The 25032-nt window shown below is 38.5% G+C and overlaps 1 protein-coding gene across 7 annotated transcripts in view; it reads right to left on the reverse strand.

Moving 5' to 3' along the window:
* Rabgap1 (RAB GTPase activating protein 1) overlaps nt 1-25032 on the reverse strand; it is a 125885-nt gene that overhangs the window by 82968 nt on the left and 17885 nt on the right. For 6 of the 7 annotated variants that reach the window (XM_015986153.3, XM_076568475.1, XM_006992533.4 and 3 more), the window contains exons 2-9: nt 15196-15395; nt 11362-11581; nt 10265-10469; nt 6868-7042; nt 5617-5774; nt 2698-2808; nt 2074-2140; nt 1597-1699 (exon numbers count right to left, since the gene is read on the reverse strand). In XM_015986153.3, coding sequence (XP_015841639.1) covers nt 1597-1699; nt 2074-2140; nt 2698-2808; nt 5617-5774; nt 6868-7042; nt 10265-10469; nt 11362-11581; nt 15196-15345 — 1189 coding nt within the window. In that variant the 5' untranslated portion in view covers nt 15346-15395. Of the gene's footprint in view, nt 1-477; nt 570-1596; nt 1700-2073; nt 2141-2697; nt 2809-5616; nt 5775-6867; nt 7043-10264; nt 10470-11361; nt 11582-15195; nt 15396-25032 lie in introns of all 7 variants that reach the window. The other variant, XM_076568480.1, reaches the window with a different exon arrangement.

Genomic DNA, 25032 nt, shown 5'->3' on the forward strand with positions numbered 1-25032 from the left:
GGGAGAATCCTGGTGCCAGGGAGACCCACAGGAATCCACAAAGACGACCCTAGATAAAACTCCTAAAAATAGTGTAGAGAGTGCCTGAACTGGTCATGTACTGTAATCAGATTGGTGACGACCCTAACTGTCATCACAGAGCCTTTATCCAGTAACTGATGAAAGTAGATGCAGAGATCCACAGGCAAGCACTAGGCCAAGCTGCGAAAGTCCTGATGAAGAAAGGAAGGAGCGATTGTATGAGCCAGGGGGATCAAGGTCATGATGGGGGAACCCAAAGAGACAGCTCACCTGAGCTTGTGGAATTTCATGGACTCTGGGCCAATAGTTAGAGAGACTGCATGGGACCAACCTAGGCCCTCTACATGTGTGTGACTGTTGCATAGCTTGGTCTGTTTGTACGCCCCAAGCAGTGAGATCAAGACCTGTCCCTGGTGCTTAACTGGCTTTTGGGAACCTGTTCCCCATGCTGATTACCTCGCCCAGCCTTGCTGCAGGGTGAGGAGCTCAGTCCAGCCTCAACTTGATGTGCCATGCTATGTTCAAGCCCATGGGAGGCCTGCCTCTTTCTGAATGAAGATGGAGGAGGGGTGGATGGGGAGGGGGTAGATGGAAGTGGGAGGAGGGAATGGGAGAAGAGGAGGGAGGGGAAACTGTGGTCAGTATGTAAAATAAATGAAAAAAAGTTAATTAAATAAAAACCAACCAACCAACCAAAGAAAAAAACCCCAAAACAGGTTGTTACTATGTTGCCCTAGCTGGCCTCAATTTCACAGCTAAATGCTTGTTGCTACCTCCAGAATGCTGGGATTAAAGGTGTGCGCCACCACTGCCCAGCGCACTTACGCAAGTGTAATGATAAAATGGAAAGAAAAATGAGAAGGGAAGGAAAGGAAAATAAATAAGCAAAAGTGATATTGTTTTTAGGTTAAATTTAAAAAGAAACTCAAGAATTATTCAAATTATTTGTTTCACCAAAGTTTCCTAATAATGTGTATGTTAAAAATCTCTATCATCAAGCCAGGTGTGGCGGTGTGCACCATTAATCTCAGCACTTGGGAGGCCAGGCAAGAGGATTTCTTTGAGTTTAAGATAAGCCTGGTCTACATAGCAAGTTCCAGAACAGTCAGGACTACACAGACTCCACGTCTTAAAAACCTAAAACCCTGCTGGGCGGTGGTGACACACACCTTTAATCCCAGCCTTCAGGAGGCAGAGGCAGGTGGATCTCTGTGAGTTCCAGGCCAGCCTGGTCTACAGAGTGAGTTTCAGGACAGGCTCCAAAAATAAGCAGAGAAACCCTGTCTCAAAAACAAAACCATAAAACCCAAACAAATACAAAAGGAGTGTCACCTGTGGTCTGGACCGATGGCTCAGTGGTCAAGAGTACTTGCTGCTCTTTGGGAGGAGCCAGGATTAGTTCCCACCACCGAGAGTGCAGCCCATAATTATCTGTAATTATCTACAGTTTCAAGAGATCTGACATCCTCTCTGACCTCTGTCTGCATCAGGAATGAATGTGTTATACAGATATACATGTAGCCAAAACACCCATACATGTAAAGTAGGAATAAGTAAGTCTTAAAACTGCACCACCTTTAGGAGTTTCTTCATTCACAACTTGAAAATGTGGGGATTTGGGATTCCAGCTTCCAGTAATAACATATGACTTTCCATCTGAACTTTTGCCCATAGACTCCTAAAGAAAAGAGTAAAATTAACCTTAATGTAAAAGTGGGCTAATCCTCATCTTGAGGCTTTTAAAAAAACAGGAATTCTCAAAATACATAATTTTGGTAAGGACTGTACTGATTTTTAATAGTTTATGTATATTTGATACACAATGAAAAAGTCTCCAAATTACATACTAAAACCATACAGGAATCTAAAGTCCTGCAAAAATTTTACATTTTGAGTTACCCTGAACTACAGCAGCTTATGATCTCTTCCACATCCCACAATAGACATGTTTTGAGTCTAATGTGATAAAGTAAACGGATACATTAATGAAACAGAAATAGTTTATAACCTGCTAATAAAACCAACCGCCAAAACAACACACAAGAACCTTACCAAGTCCAACAAATGCATATCGCTATTTCGGACATCTTTTCCTGGGCTAAGAAGAAGGCCAAAGCACCTGGAAAAAAAAAAAAAAGAACTGACATAAACTTGTGATTAAAACAAACAGCATACACATATATTTTAAGTTATGTCACTTAAAAATTATTTTCTTATGGGTGGAAAGGGGCATTCTAATAAAATACAATCATCATCTTTACCTGAGCTAAAGATGTCTCTTATTGAGACATCTTTATTTGTCTTTTATTACCATTTACTGGAGATTAGCACTATTAACTGAAGATTTATAAGAGTGATTTCAGAGTAATGAAACACTCACTACAATAAGTACAAAAGAATTACCAAGAGTTGGGCAAGGTGGCACACTCCTTTAAATCCAGCACTAGGAGGCAGAGGAGTGTGGATCTCTGTAATTCGAGGCCAGCCTGGTCTACAAAGCGAGTTCCAGGACAGCCAGAACTACACAGAGAAACCCTGTCTTGAAAAACCAAAAAAGAATTACCAATAAGTCAAAATACTTTGCAAATGAATTTTTAATACAGTGTATGACTATTTCACTAGACAGATAAAAAGCCAAAATTCATATTTAAGATAAACATACAGAGAAATGTTTACCTTTCAATAGCAAGTTCTTTGTTAGCTGTTTGCTGCACACAGATGACAATCTTCTTATCTATTCCCTGTCGAAGTTTAAAGCACTGCCTGTCCTTGTCCTTGGGAACAGCACTGTAAGGTCAACACATTTCATTAATGTCGCAAACAATTTTCTTATCAGAAACCATAACAATTATTTTAAAGATCTCAAATTTCTGATTCTTTTCTGTCTGGTTTATTAGTAGTAGAAAAAAAGAAAATAGAAGTGAGTATGAATAACAAAATAGAAAAAAGGGTAACTAATTTATTTATTGTCTAACCATGACGAGTTATTGTCCTTAGGTAGTGATAACCTTATGGTCTAAATACTAATGCTGCTGTTATTAAAATGATTAGCTAACAAATGCCAGCTTAAGAGAGATTAAAATAGTCTTAAAATGCCTCTTTACCAGAACAATGACCTAATCACCCACATACTCTCTAGCTGCACTGTCCTCCCAGGTGACAGCAGCAGTGGCAACTCACCTTTGGGGAGCAAGTCTAAACTACCTTATTGCTTTAAAATACTAATCGAATGGCAACAGAACTACTGGTAGATAAAATACATGAATAGCTGAAAACTGGTAGGTATTCATCACCTAAATACTACTTATGTAGTATTTATGTATGTGCATTTGTGTATTTGCCAATCCAATATTTTGTAACACTTTTCATTACAAAGCAAAAAATTCCAGCAAAAGAGTTTAGAAATGACAACCATGTTCAAGGAAATATTTTGCATTCCAATCTGTTAAATATTTCTGGCAGACAGGCCTCAATTTTCAACTGTCCTTATATGTACCTTAGTCTCTAATGGTCTAAGGATAATTAAGTGTAAGCAAATACACTCTCTCTCAGCAATTTGAAACACTAATAGGCTGTGTAAGATACAACTCAGCAGTAGAGTGCTTGCCTAATATGCCCTGGGTTTAGTCTCTAGTGCCATGGAACAACATGCCTCAGTACATACAGAATGTCTCTGAGGTCACTAACCTAAATGGATACATTACAGGAAGCAGATGGACAATATAGTTAGTAGGAAATCACTTAACTGAACACCGGGGGCTTTCTTGTCCTGTGACTATGTTACCCAAACAAGAAACTTTACATTCAATTCCCACTGTACAACTTATGGAACTAAGATCAAGACTTGGGAGGCTGAAGAGCAATTTCATCTGAGTTGCTCAGAAGGTTAAATGAGAACAAATCAATCAATCAATCAATCAAGAAACCAACGAACCAGCTAGCCAACCAACCAATCGTTTTGAAAGTTTTCCAGGAGTAAACTTTTATAAGCTACTTTGTAATTACAACAATGTAAGACGTATTTTTGTTAAATGAAATTGTCATTTCTACCAGATGTCATGAAAAGTACAGAGACACAACAGTTTCAGACAAAACCAGTCAGCCATGTACATTTTCCTCATAATTTGATTTTAACCATTTTATGAGACATCACAGAAGAGATTTGTGCATGCAACTATTAATTATGAGCATTCATTTTCTGATGTGAGCTATATGAAGAAACCATCACTTTAGACAGAAAGAATCTGAGTCTGGCCAGTGCACTTTACAAGGAAACTACAGACATGAGAGGCAAAGAACTGCAAGATGGCCACAATTAAAAAATACAGATCAATAATTAGTCATCTATGATAATCACACTTATAGTCATGTTAGTTAAGTTTTCTAGGTATACATAGATATAATTCAATTAGGTAGGTAATCTTCAAACACTTCAAAGACCTACAGAATATGGAATTTAAAATGTTTTAAAAACTTAAGACTTTCTGGACAGTGAGACACCTCTGTTCCTGGCAGCAGCGATTTACTTCAAAGAGAAAGGTGGGCATCAAAGACACTCCATATGGAATTTATCTTCTTGGCAAAATAGCCATTTGGGCAAGAAACTGTTCTTGCCTGGACTGCTTGACAAAATGTATCGACTGGACATGCAGGACCCATAGGAAGGTGACCACTGAACTTTGCAAGGCAAGATGCTCCTTCAGGTTCCTGCTTCGCAAAAGAAACTGCCAGACATTCTACAGGACAGAGATAGAAGTGACCGAGAGACTTGTAGGCTGAAGAATGGATGCCCCAACATTGAAGAACTTTGGGTGACTGTCCAAGCAGCAAGCTGTCTCTGTCATTCTAAAATTTTTGGAAGTTACTTAAAATCCTCCTTCTCTTTACTTAGGTAATATTATATCCTTCTGAGGTCTTTGATGTAGTTGAAGACTAGATAGTTATAATTTTCCTTGGTCATGATAAAAGATAAATTAGACATGAAGCTTTAGACTCACAAATATAGGATAGATATTTTCTTTAATTTTACAAAATACAAATAGAGTAGATATTGTAACTGTAATTCTTGCTTGATATATATAATTTTACTAGGTTAAAGTTAAAACCTTCCTTTTGTTTAGACAGAAAAGGGGAAATGATGGGGCAATGTCATTGTTTATGCTGTGAATATGTGTTTCTCTGATTGGCCAGTAGCCAGGCAGGAAGTATAGGTGGGGCAAGCAGACAAGGAGAATTCTGGGAAGAGGAAGGCAAAGTAAGGAGTCCCAGCCAGACACAGAGGAAGCAAGATGACAAGGCAGAACTGAGAAAGGTACCAAGTCATGTGGCTAAACATAGGTAAGAATTATGGCTTAATTTAAGTGTAAGAGCTAGTCAGTAATAAGCCTGAGCTAATGGCCGAGCAGTTCATAAATAATATAAGCCCCTGTGTGTTTACTTGGGTCCCCGCGGCTGTGGGACTGGCGGTTGAGAGAGATTTGTCCTGACTGCGGGCCAGGCAGGACACAGGAAACCTTCCAGCTACAAGTTTCTCCTGTACCACAGATAATAGTGTACTAAATAAATTCACAAAATAAATAAGGTGAGATGCTCTACCTAAAATAACCTTTACCATCATCTTCTTTTATTTCTAAAGACACAGAGAAGGTAAAGATGTCACTGTCCGGAGTCTGCGGCATGGCAGTGGCTGAGAGTGGGGTCTGCTTGGCAGTACGGCGGAAGGCAGTGGCAAAACTGTAAAGTATCCGGCTTACCTACAAGCAGACACGTCAGGAGATTGGCTGTTATTGTTAAGACAGAAAACACACTCTCTCCCCCCACTGATTCACAAAAGCATTTGTCACACAATATCCTTTACATGAAACAAGCAGAACCAACTTTCAGGGATATGGCTCAGAATAGCAGCTAGGTTTTTTGGGGTGACAGGGGTGTAACAAAAGGGATCATTCCCGAATGCTGGGCATGCTCTGTAACTTGATCTGGGTAGTAGTAGAAACCCATCAGGCGTCCTCTGAGGAGGTCTGAACTTTACACAAAGCCCTTCTGGGGGTGATGAGGTGACAAAGCAGATGAAGGGACTTTATGTGCCAGCCTAGTAATCAGAGCCAGATCTGTAAGGAGAGGACCAATGCACAAAGTTGTCAACTGAATTCCACACTTAACATGTACACAAATGTGATCATAATAAATATATAAAATAAGCAAATTACTTATTTTTGAGGGTAAATGTTTATTTGCTTGGGAGAAGGTAATTACTTGTCTTTCCCTGACCTACCCTTTTCAGTTAATTATCTAATGTTTGGTTTCTAAAACAAAATCATCAGAGAGAGATTTTTAAAAAACAGATAGTTAAAACACACACACACACACACACACACACACACACACACACAATTAAAAAAGCCTAACTGAAAAAAGTGTATGTAAATATACTTTTAATAACAAGAATGGCTCTAACAAGTTTAGGACCCACTTACAACAGAACAGCTTGCAAATGTGTCACTGTCTGGATTAGATCCACATTCTTTACCCTATCAACCTGTCACCAACAGGCCTCTTACAGCACTGTATGTGCAAGTTCACGGGTGTGCTCACTGGTGTGTGCATAGGTCTGTGGTTATTCTCAATTTTTGGAGAAGAGTCTCTCATTGAACCTGGAACTCTTGTTTAGACTAGAATGGCTAGCTGTCAAGCCCCAGGATCCACCTATGCAGAGGATGGACTCAGGTCCTCATGACTGATTGTGCAGAAAGCATTTTACCCACTGTGGATCTCCCTGTCCTGTGGAACTTGCAAGAACAGAGACAATGGTGAAATCTCATCTGTAGTTCTCTCAAAAAGACTTACGGCTTCTTGTATTTCACAGCGAAAGACATGTATCCTGAAGAGCTCTGCATTATAGTGACTTTCAGTGAATGCAAAACAGTCGCTCTCAGGAGTCCCATCATGCCCTCTGACACAGAAGAGGATCTTGTAGATAGGGTAGTTAGCTATTTCAGTGTTGATCTGAGGATCTAAAAGTCTGTTCAGACCAAAAAAAAAAAAAAGATTATGAGCAACTTGTACTGTATTTATATTAGGATTCAAGACATCTGTCCAGAAAGATGATCACGTAAGCCACTTTTAGTATGCTAGCCATGCTAATGTTGAATTGTGATATGTAAGTCACATAGGGATGCTGAAGATATTGATCATATAATTCCATGGTACCCAGTCTGAGACTTGTATGTTTGGGAGAGGCCTATAGAAAGGTATCAACATCAGCAAACATGACTCTCATAGCCTGCAACTAAAATAAAGACAAAACCAGTACATAAATTAAGACTAACTAAACAGACTGTGAAACCTTTGTATCTGGTTATCTTCTTAAAAGAATGTTCTGTTTATAAAAGTTAAAAAAAAAATCACAGTGCATGACTGAACACAAAAACCAGTGTTCAAAAAAACCACACATTAAATCCAAAAGATGATAGTTAATACACATAAAAAAACACCATTCAATCAAATCTACTAACTCCACAAGTATTTATGTGATAGCTACAATGTTTTAGACTCTGTTAAAGGACTAAAGACAGTTATGAAAGTCAAGAAGGAACTACAGGGCAAAGCCATCAATGGGAAAATGTCCTAGGAGCCTGGTTCAAAATGGAAGAACCCAAAAGGGGCTCTAACCCAGGTTAAAGACACTTTCACAAAGGCACTGAGAATGTGGGGCAAGATAGATATGTTTTCTCATTTCCTTACAAAAGGAAAATATAGAACAAAGTATAATTTCAGTTGTTAGAATAAGCATTCACTTTGAAATGCACATTAAAAGTAATCAATTAAAATTAGAATTTGAGATTTTGAAACTGATGCTCAGAGACAAATTACATGTTCAGATTAACTATTTAGCTTCCTACTGCTGTGGGATGTCTTTCTGTACTCTGTGAATATGTGTTGCTCTAACTGGTTGATAAATAAAGCTGCACTGGCAGGGTAGGATGGAGCCAGCTGGGAAAATCCAAGAGAGATAATGAAAGGAGATAGGAGAGCAAGGGGAGATGCCAAACTGCCGTCCAAGGAGCAAAATGTAATGGGACACAGGTAAAGCCACAGAACATGTGGCGATACATAGATAAATAGAAATGGGTTAATTTAAGATGAAAGAACTAGCTAGCAAGAACCCTGCCATAGGCCACATAGTTGGTAATTAATATAAGCCTCTGAGTGATTATTTTGTAAGTGGATATGGGACGGTGGAGCCGAGTAGGACCGGAGAAACTTCTGCTACACTACTTTCCAGATATAGCTGCTATGCTGCTACTATGAAAACCCAGCATGTTTCTAAGGGTTCTGTAAAACACAGAAAGCTCTTCTCAAAGTATAAAATGGATCAACTATTTCTAAACTAACAAAAGCAGTAACAATGGGGAAACTTCTGAGCCAGTGAATGTATCAGGAATGTATTCTAAGGAAATAAAGATCCAGCCAATTACCCACCCACTTATAAAGCACTCAGATGCCTATACAATAACTGATAATATCAATACTTTTCTCATTAAAAGAAAAACCCCTTAAAATGTCTAACATTAGAAATAGTTAGGCTGGTCAGGCAGTGGTGGCGCACACCTTTAATTCCAGCACTTGGGAGGCAGAGGCAGGCAGCTCTCAGTGAGTTCGGGGACAGCCAGGACTGTTAACACAAAGAAACCTTGTCTCTAAAGACCAAAGGAAAAAAAAAAAAAAAAGAAAGAAAACAGGAAGAAATAGTTGGGCTGGAAAGATGGTTCAGGAGTTAAGAGCATTGGCTGCTCTTCCAGAGGTCCTGAGTTCAATTCCCAGCACCCACATGGAAGCTCACAAATGCCTGTAATTCTAGTTCTAGGGCACCAGATATGCACATAAATAAAAAATTAAAAAAAAGAAATGGTTACTAATCTGTTTATGTACCATCATAAACAAAACTTAAGCAAAACTGCTGACATGTTAAAAGGTTCACAATATAAAAGCAAATGAAGGAAGTATAAATACACATCATGTGTAATTCCACTGCCAGAAAAAATGTTGACTGATATATTCATATGTGCATGTGTATGTAGAATTATAAGTACATACACAGACATAGGCCCATATATACCTTATGACTTTAGTATGAACTATCTTCCCAGACTCGTGCATTGAAAGCTGTAGGTGCTACTTTAGGAGGTGGTAGACACTTTGGACAGCTAGACAGCTAGGACACAGCTAGAGAAAATAGGTCACTGGGACATGCCTATCTTTTCCCTGCCACGTGTTCTGTTTCTCTCTACTTAATGACTGCCACGAGGTACGAAGTCTTCCTCTACCAAGGCCTTTTGCTGTGATATATATTACCTTACCAGGCCTAGAGACACTGGGAAGCTGACCTTGGACTGAAACCTCTGAAACCACTTGCCAAAATGAGTACTTCCTTTTTAAATCATTTCTCTAGGGTTCTGTTATCCCAGTACAAAGGTGAGCACACATATATCCACAAAGACTGGTTTTTGTGTATGTAACTACATGTGAAGATAAGAAAAGCTTGGTGCTGTTGCTTGGGAGACATCTATACTCTGTGTGAGACACACACACAGTGACACACAAAGACAGATGACAAGACAAACACACACAGAAACAGAGAGGTACAGACAGACAACAACAGAGAGAAAGAGACAGAGACAGACGGGCCAGTGAGCCCCAGGCATCCATCTGTCTCTGCCCACTCCACCCCCCAAAGCACTGGGATTATGAGCAAGTGCCATAATGCTTTGAATTCATATCCTCATGATAACACAGCTATTTCCTCAGCTTTTATAAAGAGTACACATGAACCAAGATTTTAACTGCTTATCAACAGGAAAGTAAAATTAAGAGTTTTTTAGTTCATGTTATTTTTCTGAAATAAACATACTTTCTGAATTAGCAATTCTGTATTTAACTGGTTAGTAACAATCATCTGACTTGGTTATTTTTATTTCTTTGAATTAGTATAAACAATACTCATTTCTTAGACTTCTTGTTTCTCATTTTAAAAAAGAAGGGAAAAATCTTTCTTTCATGGTCAGTATGTTTCAATTATTTTCAAACCATTTAAATTTCTAATATTCTAAACAGGATTGGGATGTAGAGCATGTACAAATGAGCATTTGTTTTTCATGAGGGTTGCAATTTAAGGAGGCTATGAACATGGCATGTTACCTACTAGTGCTTCCTTGTGCAAGAGCATGTCAGAGGCCAGCCTTACCTCACAGTTCCTTCAGATACATTTGGCACCGAGAGGGTCACATCCAGAGAAATCTGACACTGACTTCTCAAGATGGACATCATCCTCAAGGCTTCCACTTCACTCCGGGGAGCATTGACTGAGGCACAGCCTAAGTAAGTTAGTTTACTGAAAACCACACTATCCTCATCAGCCACTGGTGTGAAAGGACTCGACACTTCAGAGTCTGAAAGAAACAAAGTGTATGGATATGCTTCTCCTCTTTGAAAAAGTGTTGATGTGAACAGCAAATAAACATCCAAAAGACACATTTAGGTTCAAAAATCAAGGACTAATTAAGACAGTATGCCATATTTCAGGGGGCAATAAATAAATAAATAAATAAATAAATAAACCCATAGAAGCTAGGCAGCTTACACTAGAACTCTGTTAACACCAAGATTTCCAGGTATTGATGTTAATTCCAAACCTAAAATGTAACCTGAGAATCAGATCTGACTCCTCTTTCCATCTCCTAATTTGTTTTGATTTTATAATTTACAACTAAGCCAAATATAGATTTAGTGTTCAACACTCTGCAGTCCTGATCTGTCCTCTGATCGCAGCTGCCATGTTCTCACTCAACAGCTAGCTCCTTCATGATCTCCTTTAGCATCCCTGCTTTCCATCTAATAAACCGCTCTCCTGGCCCTTCTGGCCCTGGGCTTCTTTCCCATTTCCAGCTTGCTCTCTGACTGGTTATGCATGCCTGGAGCAAACATCTATTTTCTAACATGATAATCAGTCTTCTTTCCTGGAAAATTTTGGTTGTTTCTGATTTTCTGAGACACAGTTTTATACTAAAGGCTGGCTTTGAACTCATCACAAATTTTCTGAAAGACATATGAAAAAAAAAAGGCTTTCTTCTCAGTATCCTGTAACTACTGTTTTCATTCTTTGATATAACAAACAGTTAAAGGAAACTTTTTTATGTATCTGACAACTTCTTAGACACAGAATTCGGAGCTTTTAGAGAACCTACAATAGTTTTCATGTTGCTCTTGAATCTAGTACAGGACAGAACACACTCCATATCAAAACAATAACCTCAGTTACACAAGCAATGCAGTAATCCTAACCTCCTTGTCCAGGTCTCACTGGCAAACTCATCTCTGGTTTCTGAAGCCCTACTAGTGGCACAGGGTTAATGGTGGATGAAGCTGAGAGTTGATTAGAAAGCGGCCCATCTCCTTCACCATCCGGCTGTGACCTTTCCCCTTGCTGGTCGTCCATGGGAGGGTCCATTAGCACATCTGCGAGTTCTTTCTGCAGCTGCTGCTCACTTCCATTCCCTACAATCTAAGGGTCACAAATACACACAATCAGCAAAGTGAGAGGCCAGCCTGATCAAGTGAGGGTCCATGTTCTGAAGCAAGGTATCAGCAAAGATGTTATGCTGGACATCACTCGCAAACAATATCAACAAATAAAGGCTACAGCTGCTCTCTTCTTTCAGTTTTCCATGAAAAAGTACAATGCATCTAAAACATTCAGAAACATGACAATATTAATGTTTTCTGTTTAATAGCTTTCTTAAGGAAAAATGTGCTTGCTTCCAAAAGTTAAAAGAAATGTGAAATACAGTAAAAGCTCACATATATTTTATGACTCCTATAAATAAGTCTCCACTATTTCTGGGGAAGTCTCCCTCATTTGTTTGATATGAGACATGTGCTGAGACATGTGAATAAAGCTGATAGCATGAGTGTGTCAGGCCTGAGAAAGAGAAGTGCTATATTCCAATGATTTTCTTTTTGTTTTTTCAATAATCTATACCCCAGGCCATAATGGTTTATCATTAGTTACTCATAAAAGGAAGTAAACAACTGCAAAATCAAGACTGCTCAATGCTAAAAAAAAATCATACAGGAGCCAGGCGGCGTGGTGCACACCTTTAATCTCAGCACTCGGGAGGCAGAGCCAGGTGGATCTCTGTAAGTTCAAGGCCAGGAAAGGCGCAAAGTGAGTTCCAGGATCGGGCAAAGCTACACAGAGAAACTCTGTCTTGAAAAACCAAAAAAAAAAAAAAATTAAAAAAAAATCATACAGATAACAAAACAAAGTAATTACTACTCTTTACTCAAGAAATATTTTAAAAAGTAATAAAATAATGAACACAGAAAAAAGTTAAAAGGAAGGGCTACATTGGGGGCCATTCTGAATACTGCTACCGAACATTTATGCTCATTATACTTTTTAATTCTGGAATTTTAAGCTAGCTCCTTCAAAACAATCTAGCTCCTTATGGGTGGTTTTGCCTGAATGCCTGTCTGGTGCTGGTGAAGGCCAGAAGAGGCTGGCAGAGTTCCTGGAATTAATGTTACAGACATTAATGGCTGTGAGCCACCATGTGAGTGCTGGGAATCTAACTGGGGAGCTCTGGAAGAGCAGCCAGAACCCTAACTGCTGAGCCATCTCTCCAGCCCTCCTTATCGATACTGTCTATAGTATTTGATGCCACTGCCATGGACCCATCTGTTCTGTAAGCATGACAGTCTATCATTTGTTGGACATAGCAATAAAGACTACTTTGAAACGCTTCTCTCTTTTTCTTTTTTAAGATACAGTTTGTCTGTAGTTCTGGCTGTCTTGGAAATGCTTCATATGTTAAATTCAATGGTCACTGACTAGAAATTTCTGTTGCCTGTTTTTCTTCTTTTCAGTGTATATATATTTTGTTTCTATGTATGTTCCACAATCTTTTTTGTTGTTGGAAACCAGACACTGTAGACAACATATTGTACTGACATACGATCCTGATGACTCCACTTCTGGAATTCTTATTGTTTACATTTGTTGACAATAAAGACGGTGAGAAGAGCTGTTTTATGGCTTGCAGTTCCCTACAGGCAGAAATCTGAGTCACTGCTCAGGAACTAGGAGTAGGGTCAATAACCTTCCTGACTCCTATTTTCTTTTTTTTTACTATTTTTTTTCATTCAGTATGTATTGACCACATTCTTTGATCCCATTCCTCCCAGGCCATCTTCTTGATTATGCCAGTCTGCAGAGCAGATACAGTTATCGACTGTTAGGAGGGAGAACAAGATGGGGAATGTAAAGTGAGATTCTTACAAGTTCCATGACTAAGATTTCCCATTTGCTGCATTTCTTTTCAAAGATTTCCAGAGACTTTAAATGCTATTTTTTATTTTTGTTTTAATAATTGCCACCAGTGATTCTGGGAGTAGGTCATGCTGTTATGCAGGACATCACTCTCAGCCAGTTAGCTTTTTAAAATGCAAATTAGATCATGTCCCCATTCAAAACTTTCAAAAATTCTCCTCACGTTTAGAACAAAGTCCAAAAGAAACAAGCCATCTTGTGGCCCTGCGTGTCCCAGATCACATGGCTTCCACTTTAGTCTGCTGGCTTTGCTGGGAGCTGCTGCCCTCAGTGTCTCTGTATCTGGTACTGCCTTTGGAAAGTTTCTCCAGTTTTCTCCATAGTTTTCTTCATTTCATTCAGGGCTCACTTCAAATGTATTATTTTTTTCTCCTTTCCTTTTAAAAAAAATTTTATTAAAAAAAAAAAAGTCCTGGGGATTGAACTCAATGCCCCTCAATACTGGTCGTTAAAACAGTAACTGTCATTAATATTTTAAATATTTTATATGTATGTGTACATCTGTGTGAATGCATGCTACATTTTACCGATGCTCATTGAAGTCAGAAAAGGGTAAGATCTCCTAGAACTGGAGTTATTTTAACTGTTTTCTTATTTATTCCCTTGTGCATTTACAAGTGATAGAAAATAAAAATATTTTCAAGTGCTGGAGCGATGGCTCGGCCAGCAAAAGATATTGCTTTATTTGCTCACATGTTGTACGGAAAGAACCAACTCCCCTGAGTTGTCTTCCAACTCCCCATAGCGAGTCATGGATGAGCTTAGCCATTAGCACACAAACACACAAAAACATTTTAAAAAGAATTTTTTAAAAATTTGACACAAGTTTGCAACAGTTAAAAAACCACAAAACTCTTTCATTTCTTACCACACATCCTTTTTTCTTAACATATTTACATAAGTTTTAAATTATTAGTTTTAAAAACAGGTTCCCATATTGTGAAGGCTGGCCCCAACTTACTGCTCAGCAGAGGACAACCTCTAATTGTTAATCCTCCTGCCTCTACACGCAAGTGTCGAGATCCCTGTCAAGTGTCAACATCCCTGACTTTCTATGGTACTGGAAAGCAAACCTGGAGCTTCTTGCATTCTAGGCCAACATGCTACCAAGCTACAACCCCAGGGCTTTACTGTCACGACTTTCTTATTTGTCTGTATTCTCAGTATACAGGCTCTAAGAAGGCAGGGGCCTTGTTCACCACCACTTTACCAGTACTTGGCACAGAGAGTTTTCAAGAAGTATTTGTTGAATGAATAGACAGAGTAGAAACTAGAATACTGGAATTACTTGTATTTTAAATGAAAAACTTCAACAGGTAATATTTCCATTTATATCCATGAAGAGCAGAACAGTAATAGACCATGTCGAAAGAAGTAATGGTTCTTTATTTAGTTGAGAAAAGATAAACAGAGTGCTCAAAAGGTGAGGTATTTAAAGCTCTGTTTTTTGGCCTAAATGTTATGTTTTTATTGATTGCAATGCTGACCTGTTGGTGTCCTTACACTGTACACACAAACCTGAAAGAAATAAGCATTGTTGATTGAATAGGAAAAAGAGAACAGTCCTGAAGTTAAAAATGTTTATACCCTAAGAGTTCTGACAAATTTAAGAGAAGCTAGTCAAAATAAAAATCTTTAAAATAAAAAATAACTCATAAGCACATACAAAACTCTTCAACACCACTAGGAAGTGTACCCATGAATCCTCTGTTTCCCCACCTTACTCTTGTTCCTAGGAAGTCCAGGCACTGGATTTAGCAAGGCACATTTAGGCTGTCAAGCCTTACCTTGAGTCCAGGCTTCTCGTCATCACTTCCATTATTTGTGGATGGTGTCTCATCTCCTTGCCTGGAAACCAAGACAAAATCTTCACTATTAAGAGTAGAGACTGAGTCTGAGGAGACACTGATTTTTCCAACAGAAGCCTTGTCATCCATAACTCAAGAAGGAGGTTCAATTCATGAATGGTTAAATATTTTTTAAATGCCTGGAAAACAAAAACCACAAAGATTCACATAAAACGTACACTAGATATTCGATTACTCTCTATTATTTAAAAAAAAAAAAAAAACGGACAAAATAAAAACAAACTTTTTTTTTAACACCTTGTAAAATATTTTACTAGGACACTTGCTACTTGTAATTTAGGCTTTTCATTCTAATAAGGGCATTCTGTGCTATTTGGGTCAAGATAGTTCAGATTCCAAATAAATAAAACCCTCTCTTTATAATAATCCCACCTACCTACAACAGGGCTGCCTTTGGCACATACTACAACTCAGATCTTGGCTTCCAAAAGCAAAGAACTCAACAGTACTCTGGTCTTTAATTTGTAATGCTTTACACATAAAGTTAAAATACTTGGTTATTGTGAAAGTGTCATAACTATATTTCCCTACAATCATCAATACTAAAAATTTAAATACTATGAAGACTATAGCAAACAGAATTTCACATTAATACACAAAAGAGATAAATTCAAGGCAGGGAAAGCAGAAATTCTACAGCTTGGAAATATCTGTCATTAGAAACTCAATCTTCCCTCACACCTTACAAGGCCAGCCTGGTCGACAGAGCAAGTAAGTTCTGGAGAAACCCTGTCTTGGAAAACAACAAACAACAAAAAAGAAAAGAAAAAAAAAAAACAAACAAAAAAACTATAGCTTCATGTTCATCACATCAATAAAGCTAAGTGTTTAATCTTCACAACTCAAATTTTGGCTTAGGCTTTGTTTGTGTTTTGTTTTAGTTTTGGTTTTTCGAGACAGAGTTTCTATATAACAGCCCTGGCTGTCCTGGAACTTATTCCGTAGACCAGGCTGGCTTCAAACTCACAGAGATCTGCCTGCCTCTACTACTCATGTGCTGGGATTAAAGGTGTGCACCACCACTGCCTAGCTGGATTTTTTTTTTTAAAGATTATTTTACATGTGTACTTTTTTTCTCAATATGTATGTATGTATGTACACCACATACAGTACCCAAGTACCCAAGGCCAGGAGAGGGCTTCAGATCCCATGGAACTGGAGTTAAGGATCGTTTTGAGCCATTATGTGGGTGCTGGGACTGAACCCAGGTCCTCTGCAAGAGTAGAGGCACTGCTCCATCCCCTGTGCTTTGGATTTTTAATTGAACATATAGTAACTGAGCATACATCATATGCCAAATACTATTTTCTCTTCTAAGGCTCAACTAAAACACCTATCAAGAGGTGCACCATTCCTAAATATTAAATGGAAAAAAACAAAAACCCAGAAAAAAGAAATCATCAGTAATATTAAACATAAGAAAACAACAACCCCAAGAGAAGGAGAATCACTTAACCAGCTAATGACACTGATAAGGATAGATTGTTTTCTGGACTTTCTGTTGCCTTTTATTTATGTCTCCTGCTTTAAGATTACAGTGTCAAGGGCTGGAGAGATGACTCTGCAGTTAAGAGCAGTCTGCTCTTCCAGAGGACCAGGGTTCAACTCCCAGCACCCAGATGGCAGCTCACAATTGTCTGTAACTACAGTTCTGGGGGGACTCAAAAAACATTAATGCACATAAAATAAAATAACTGGAAAAAAAAACCCGATTATGGAGCCAGGTACAGTGGTACATGCATTTAATTCCAACACTCTAGAGTTAGAGCAGGCAGGTCTTTGTGCACTCCAGGACAGCCTGGTCTTAAGTTGCTGAGTTTTAAGCCAGCCAGAGCTACATTGGTAGACTCTGTCTCAAGAAAATACACAAAGATTATCCAGGGAATATATTTTACAAGTCCAAATATAAATACATAGTGGGGAAGAATATAGCAGTCCTCACTCATAGTTCCAACTCTCAGGATGCTATGACAGAAGGCCTGCTCTAAGTTTGAAGCCAGCCTTAGGTATGTAGTAAGTCCCTGTTTCAAAAATGATCAAATAGGGGCACTTTTGGTTCCTGCAGATGACCCAAGTTCTCTTCCCAACATACAGATGGTGACTCATAACCATCTGTAACTCTGGTTCCAGGGGAACCCCGTGTCTTCTGGCCTCTGTGGGTACCAAGCATACATGTGGTATACATACATACATAAAACATGCAGGCAAAATATTCATAAATGTAAATTTTTTTAATTTAAATGAATACGTAGTACCAGATTGAAAATACTTTAAAATGGTTTTCAGAAAAGCCAATAGAAAATGTTTTCATTCATCCACTCAATGGATACACATTGAACATCTGGTATAGTAAAGGTCATGTTAGTGAAGCAAATCAAAGTCTTAGCATAGAGGCATTTTTTAAAAAAAAGATTTATTTTATGCATATGGTGCTCTATCTGCACATACACCTATATGCCAAAAAGAGGGCATCAGATCCCATTAAAGATGGCTGTGAGCCACTATGTAGTTGCTGGGATTTGAACTCAGGACTTCTGAAAGAGCCGTCAATGCTCTTAACTGCTGAGCCATCTCTCCAGCCCCTGCAGAAGCAAATGTATACAGGCTAATAGATGCTGATTTAGGGTACTAAACTAAGAGACATGTTGGGTAAGCACTAACTTAGACCTTTACTGAAAACAAACTTCAATACCTTCCGGATTTGATTTAGTAACCCTGGTATCTGTACAAGATCAGATCATTTGGTCTTCCCCTTCTACTTCCAGGAGTCTTCATGGTCCACTTGCCCATTTTCACTTAGAGTCAAAGGAAATGCTTCCCTTGCTGATGCTCCCATTACAGTCAAGATTTGATTTTTTTTTTTTAGCAGTATGTTGTTTGTTAATGTCATGATGAATGAGTCCTAATTTAATCTTCACATTGCTATTTTACAGATAATAAATTTGAGTGTGATGGTGTGACTTGGTCAAGGTACTGTAACTGTCAGAAATCAAGACAAAAATTATACTGTTATTGGTAGGTCTCAATGTTATGTTTATCTCTATTAAGATAAACATAACTGTTTAATATCTAATGCCTCAGTGCTGAGAAGTTTCTTTTAGAGTTTGTATTTTACGTTAGTTTTTCATGCTGATTAAGTCTTCATCCTATTTCTGAACTGAATAGTGCAACAATAGCAGAAGGCCTGTGAAAACTCTCTTGAGTATAACCCCAGAGTCTAACAACTTTTACCAGTACTCTGGGGTCAGAAAGATTTGGAAGGCCCCAAGTTCCACTTGTTTCTTTGAGGAGGTGATTAAAAAAAAAAAAAAAAAAAAAAAAAACACTTAAGATAATTTGTTTGATTAAAAAAAAAAACTGAAACTAACTGAATCCCTCAGCAGGAATGAGGTTTATTAAACACTATACAGTAAGACTCCTTCTCTCCAGCCTCCATGGACAGGCCATAAGAGCCTCTCCAACCTCCATTATGCGGAAGCATTACAGAAATTGATGCCTACTTCTGCTAATAATCTAGAGACTTAAATTAGTCTTTGTCTTAAGACACTATGGACTAATTTTGTTTAGCTTTAAAATTCCATTTTTATCAGTTAGCACAAGAAGCCATCTACTCTTGGTCCTTCATCTTTCAGCCTCTAATTCCAATTTCTTTTTTTTTTTTTTTTTTTTTTTGGTTTTTCGAGACAGGGTTTCTCTGCGTAGCTTTGCGCCTTTCCTGGAGCTCACTTGGTAGCCCAGGCTGGCCTCGAACTCACAGCGATCCGCCTGGCTCTACCTCCCGAGTGCTGGGATTAAAGGCGTGCGCCACCACCGCCCGGCTAATTCCAATTTCTATAGACAATAAAGTACAAACTTCCTTGTGAAAATAGTTGATGATCTCCATTCATTTCTACAAGTCTCCATGGCACTTTACCACTTAATACGTATTATCCTTTTGTTTTTAAATATCACATAAATTAAAACCCATGCTCCTTTCTGTTTTTCATTAATGGCTGTTGTCTTAGCTCTTAGTCTGACACACAGTGCATATTCAAATGTTTATTAAAGAAGCAGGACAAACACCAGAGCAAGGGTATCCAGTACCATTTAAACTGTATCTGGGGAGATGTAGGAAGGGGACAGGTCTTGTTATATAACCCAGGTTTGTCTCAAACCTGTGACCACCTGAATGCTGTTCTTATTTGTGACAATGAAACATGCAATTTGAAGTTAAGAAAAACCCAAATTAGAATAATAGACCTAGGGCTGGGGTTACAGCTTACTGGAACATCACACGCATAGCATGTGAGAGGTGCAGAGTTTGATCCCCCAGCACCAAGAACAAACAAGAAAAAAAAACCCCACCCTCCACCATTTATACCATGCACTAGTACACTGGTTGTTCCACTCCTTTCTTGCTCAGCCTAGTTATACAGTTTCTGTAAGAGAAAAATGATACAATGTCTATCTCATAGGGCTACTGTAAAATGACCAAGGGCTTTATGTGGATATATACATACAAAAGACTTAATACACACAGAATATTATATACAGTCAAATATTAAAGTTTTTTTTAAAAAAAGATTTATTTATTATGTATACAGTGTTCTGCCTGCATGCCAGAAGAGAGCATTGGATCTTATTATAGATGGTTGTAGGCCACCATGTGGTTGCAGGGAATTGAATTCAGGACTTTCGGAAGAGTAGCCAGTGCTCTTAACCTCTGAGCCATCTCTCCAGCCCAAAGCTTTTCAAAATTAAAAAAAAAAAAAAAATTAGATATTAGCTAATCTAAACATTCCAATTTATGAAACATATTACTAAAGCAAAATATATAGATTTCCTAATTGGATATTATAATCTATTTTAATCTAAATAAATATAAAGGAACACTTAGAAGAAAAAGTCTCATTTTTGTACAGCACTACAGAGTAAGATGTATCCTACTTACAGAGGAAAGAACATCAGCACTTTTGGGGTGGGAGTGAGGGGACGACAGGTCCTACGTAGCCTAGGATGGCCTCTCACTCACTTTGTAGCTGAGAATAATTCTAGGATGACAGGTGGGTGCCAGTGCACCTGGTGTATGTAATGCTTGGGATCAAATTCTGGTCTGCATGCACGTCACACAAGCACATCATGAACTGAACACAGCCTCAGCCCTCCCATCTTTAATATACACACGGACATCTTGGTGTTTGGTAGGCATTACAAGTTTGTCTCCTGCTTTCACAAAGGTGATAAGCATCAAATGCTACCAAGAACACCATGGCATTAAGCAGAGCATTGGGATGTTTTCTTTTCTACATATGGTGGTACCCAAAAAGCCAAAAAGAAAATAAAAAAAATAAAATAAAATCATCTGAAGTGAAAGGAAATTTCCTTTACTTATGTGCTGGGATTCAAGGCTTGGGCCACCATTGCTCAGCTGGTGTTATATTTTTCATAATATCTAACCTTTCATTACTTTTATCTTATTGACTCATAAAAGATCACTAGAGATTTTTTTTTTTTTTTTTTGAGACAGGGTTTCTCTATGTAGCTTTGCGCCTTTCCTAGAACTCACTCGGTAGCTCAGGCTGGCCTCGAACTCACAGAGATCCGCCTGCCTCTGCCTCCCAAGTGCTGGGATTAAAGGCGTGCGCCACCACCGCCCGGCGAGATTTTTTTTTAAAAGATTTATTTATTTCTATGAGTGCTCTATCTGCATGGATGACTTTATGTGAGAAGAGGGCATCAGCTCCTCCTAGAGATGGTTGTGAGCCACCATGTGGTTGCTGGGAATTGAACTCAGACCTCTGGAAGAACAGTAGATCTCTTAACCACTGAGCCATCTCTCCAGCCCCACCACTGGGGGTTTTGACTGAAATACAGTCTCAGCCAGGCCAGGTAAGGTGGCACATGCCAGTTGGGCATGGAGCATTTAGGCTGAGGCAGGGTTATTAAAGAGTTCAAATTTGGCTGGGCATGATAAGACTCTCTTGCAAAAGTTTAAAAAAAAAGAAAATTAATATAAGTCAGGTAGAGATCTATGTAATTCCAGCTCAAATTCACTGCTAGGTGACATCAAATGACAATTTTATGCTCAACTATGCACTTCTGCAGAGACCACGGGGAAAAAATGCACCTCAGGGCCAGTGAAATGACTCTGTGTAAAGGCATTTCCCTCTAAGCCTGGTTACTTGAGTTCGAATCTCAGAACCCATATAACAGAAGAAAACCAATTCCCAGAAGTTGTCCTCTGATTTCTACATGCACTGTGGCATGCAAGTTTGCACACATGTATGCACAATGCCCCCCACACCCCCACATTCTCCCTCCACACATAAAATGATTTTTAAAATGTACCTGAGTCACACTGAAGGTGCATATTCATTCTTGGTCTCCTCTAGACACTAATAATGTCTATTGAAATGGAAAATCATACTCACAGTAAGAGAGCTTCTGAGATTTTTTTGGATAGAGTACTATTAAATATTTTTAATTGGCTCTAGTTACTAAAATTATTCAGTTAACAGTGGGTGGCCCACACCTTTAATCCCAGCACTCTGGAGGCAGAGGTGGACAGATCTCTGTGATGTTTAACAGACATCCTTGCAGTTTAAGATGACAGTTAAAAAAATTCTCTATTAAAAAAAATTAAAAGGAGGCTGAAGAAACAGCTCAGTAGTTAAAGAACACTGGCTGCTCTTCCAGAGGACCCCAGTTTCAATTCCCAGTATCCACCTGGTGACTCACAATCACCTGTAATTCCTGTTTTAAAGAATCTGATACCCTCTTCTACCTTTCATAGGTACCAGGCACATATGCAATACACAGATATACATGTAGGCAAAACACCCATATGTATAAAAATGATTTTAAAAATTAAAAAGAAATTAAAAAGGGAAGAAAACTAAATGAAACCCAAATTCTTTGAATCACTTAGTCTTCAAAATCTTATCAAATTATACCACACTTTTAGGCTTGAAAACATTTGTATGGGGTGGTTCCTAAGTGAGAAATGTACCTCTATTTTCCCAATGAGCTCTTTTCCTTCTCCAATAACAATCTAGTGACATATTTAAGCAGTCTGTCTTTCCCTCCCTTATTCTGAAATGTTCATTATTTCATGCTAAAGCTTCTAAGCCTTTTTGTTTGCCTTTAAGTCTTACCACAAGAATTATGATATATACTATATAACAAGTAAGTTACACCTTTCTTCTACTCTACTACACTCACCCCCTAGTCATTTTAGAAGTAAATATTAACTATAAACTACCATGATACATGTTGGGAAAACATGGTCACAATACATTTTGAGAATCAAAAATATACAGAAAAAAATACTAAACTCACACCCAACATGTACTTTTCTCTCACAGCACCTAAACAATACAGCATAACAAATAAAAAGTTATTTACGTTGTATCAAGAATTCTAAGAGATAATATAAAGTATGTGGGTTGTAGGATATGCAAAGCTGTCCGGATTATATGCAAATAGTATACCATTTTAGCATGTGTAGAGTCTTTGAACTGATCCTCTGCCCTGCAAGACACTGGGGGACAACTATTGCATGAGTCTAATGGTAGGATCTAGTAATAGAAAGACAAATGATCAATATGCTACACTATATGTTAGTACTTGGGAATACAGTTACAGAAAATAGGAAGGAAAAACTCAAAACCCAACAGCAGCACATTCTTTTGAGACAAAAAGATCTCACTGCAGAGCCCCATTTAGCCTTAAAATTGACTCTTGCCTCAGCCTTCAGGGTGCTGGGATTACAGGAGTATGCCAACTACCCCAGCTACTATCCTTAAACATCTATGACTTTATCAAAACCCCAAATGTCATGGCCAATAATACAGTTCAACAATACCGAGTCTCAAAAGATACCCTGGATTTATTTTGGAACAAACACACTCATGGATTCCTTCCTATTCCCCACCATTTTTTGTTGCTCAGTAAGCAAATTAGTACAACTTTATGGAGTCTTAAGGAGGATGATTAAAACATCCTGCTAAATCTAAAAAGAAAGTAGTATGTACTAGTTGATAAGTGCCAATTTTAGGCCCAATGTGGAACTAGAAAGACTTAAACATATTATTGCCACTGCCTCACTAAGCTTGGCAGATGAATATTAACTTTCTATGACAAAGCAAAGCTAAGACAGATTGAGTAACTTGCTTTAGCTCACAGAGAAGATTATAGAGCTTGGTATAAGCCCAGGCACCTAGGTGTTTCTGTTCTTTTCTGAGCTGTATCTTACTGCTTGGTATCCCTATCTCCTGCCTGTCCTCTGTGCTGTGTCCTTCTAAAACTCAACTCTGGGTTAAGATCACTCTCGGTTCAGGAACTAGAACACAACAGGAAGTAACAAAACAAGGCTCAAAAATGTTATAGCAGGCCAATTCCCATCAGGTTCAAATCTTTTAAAGCAAAATAAGTACTGGGGACACAGGTCAGCAGCAAAAGTCATTATTGCCATGACAATCAAGAGGATTGCATTCTGATCCTTAGGACCCATTTTAAAGAGAAAAAGCCAGGCAATGTGGTATGTGCCCCTAACCCCAGCACTGGGGTGTAGGTAGGACATTGAAGCTCACTTGACTGATGAGCTTCAGGCTCAGCAAGAGGACCTATTTAAAAACATGAACGCAGAAAGTAATTGAGACCAACAGCCAGTGTCTACCACCAGTTTCCACAAGCACATGTGCATAACCCCACAAAGAAGAATGATTAGGGTCTACAGTGGGGCTCAGTGGCAGAGCACATGCTTGGCATGTGTGAGGCTCTGGGTTTGATACTCAGTATCAAAATTAAACAAGCAAGAGTAATAAGGGAATACACAGACTGGTCTAGGTTCTTTGCTTTTTGTCAGTCTTTAAACTTTCTTTCCTTGCACTAGTTTTCACATGAATTTCTCATAGCATATCCCCCTGAAAAGGATGGAACAGATTCAACCAATTCAATGAAAAACCCTCCCATCATTACAAATACAGATTATTTTCCACCAATAATTGCTAAACAATGGGCATGGCTTTGTTTTAAAGTCTGACTCTTAACTTGTTGCTTTGAATTGTATTAGTGAAGTAATGGAATCATGTGCAAGTAAGCCTTGTGATTAATTTCAGCTTAACTTTAAAAACCAAAACAAAAGAAAATTTAATTATCGTGGGTATACTTGCGATTAAAAATTAGAAAAGCCAGTTTACCTAAAAGTCACTCTTCAACAAATTGTGAGACCAAGTTTTCTTTTCAATGTTCCACAAGCTGCAATCTTCCACCACCACAGCCAACACACACGATAAAAATGTACCACCTGAGGCATGTTCAAGTGTCAGGTTTTGTGGCACTAAGCACATTCACATCACCACCACCGAGGACTTCTCTCTCTTGTCTCCAGTCTCTTGCAGCCACCATTCTATCTTCTGTCACCATGACTGTTATACTCTTGGAAACCTCTTAAGCAATAGGATTACAGAAAATCCGTCTTTTTCAAGATGGCTTCTTTCATTTACTATAATGTCATCAAAGTCAATCAACGTTGTAGAGGACATAACTTTTTTAAGAAAAGGGATTTTTCTTTTAAAGGTTGAATCACAAGTCATATATATATATTATCCTCATAACCCAGGTTAAAACTATGAAAACGCACAAAATAAGGGGTTGAAGAGAAGTTTCAACAGATAAGAGCACTTGCTGTTTTTACAGAGGGCTTGACTTGGGTCCCAGCACCACAAGGACACTCACAACCACATGTAACTCCAGTTCCAGAGGATGTGACACACT

This window comes from Peromyscus maniculatus, chromosome 4, assembly GCF_049852395.1.
Source record: "Peromyscus maniculatus bairdii isolate BWxNUB_F1_BW_parent chromosome 4, HU_Pman_BW_mat_3.1, whole genome shotgun sequence".
Classification (NCBI taxonomy): Eukaryota; Metazoa; Chordata; class Mammalia; order Rodentia; family Cricetidae; genus Peromyscus; species Peromyscus maniculatus.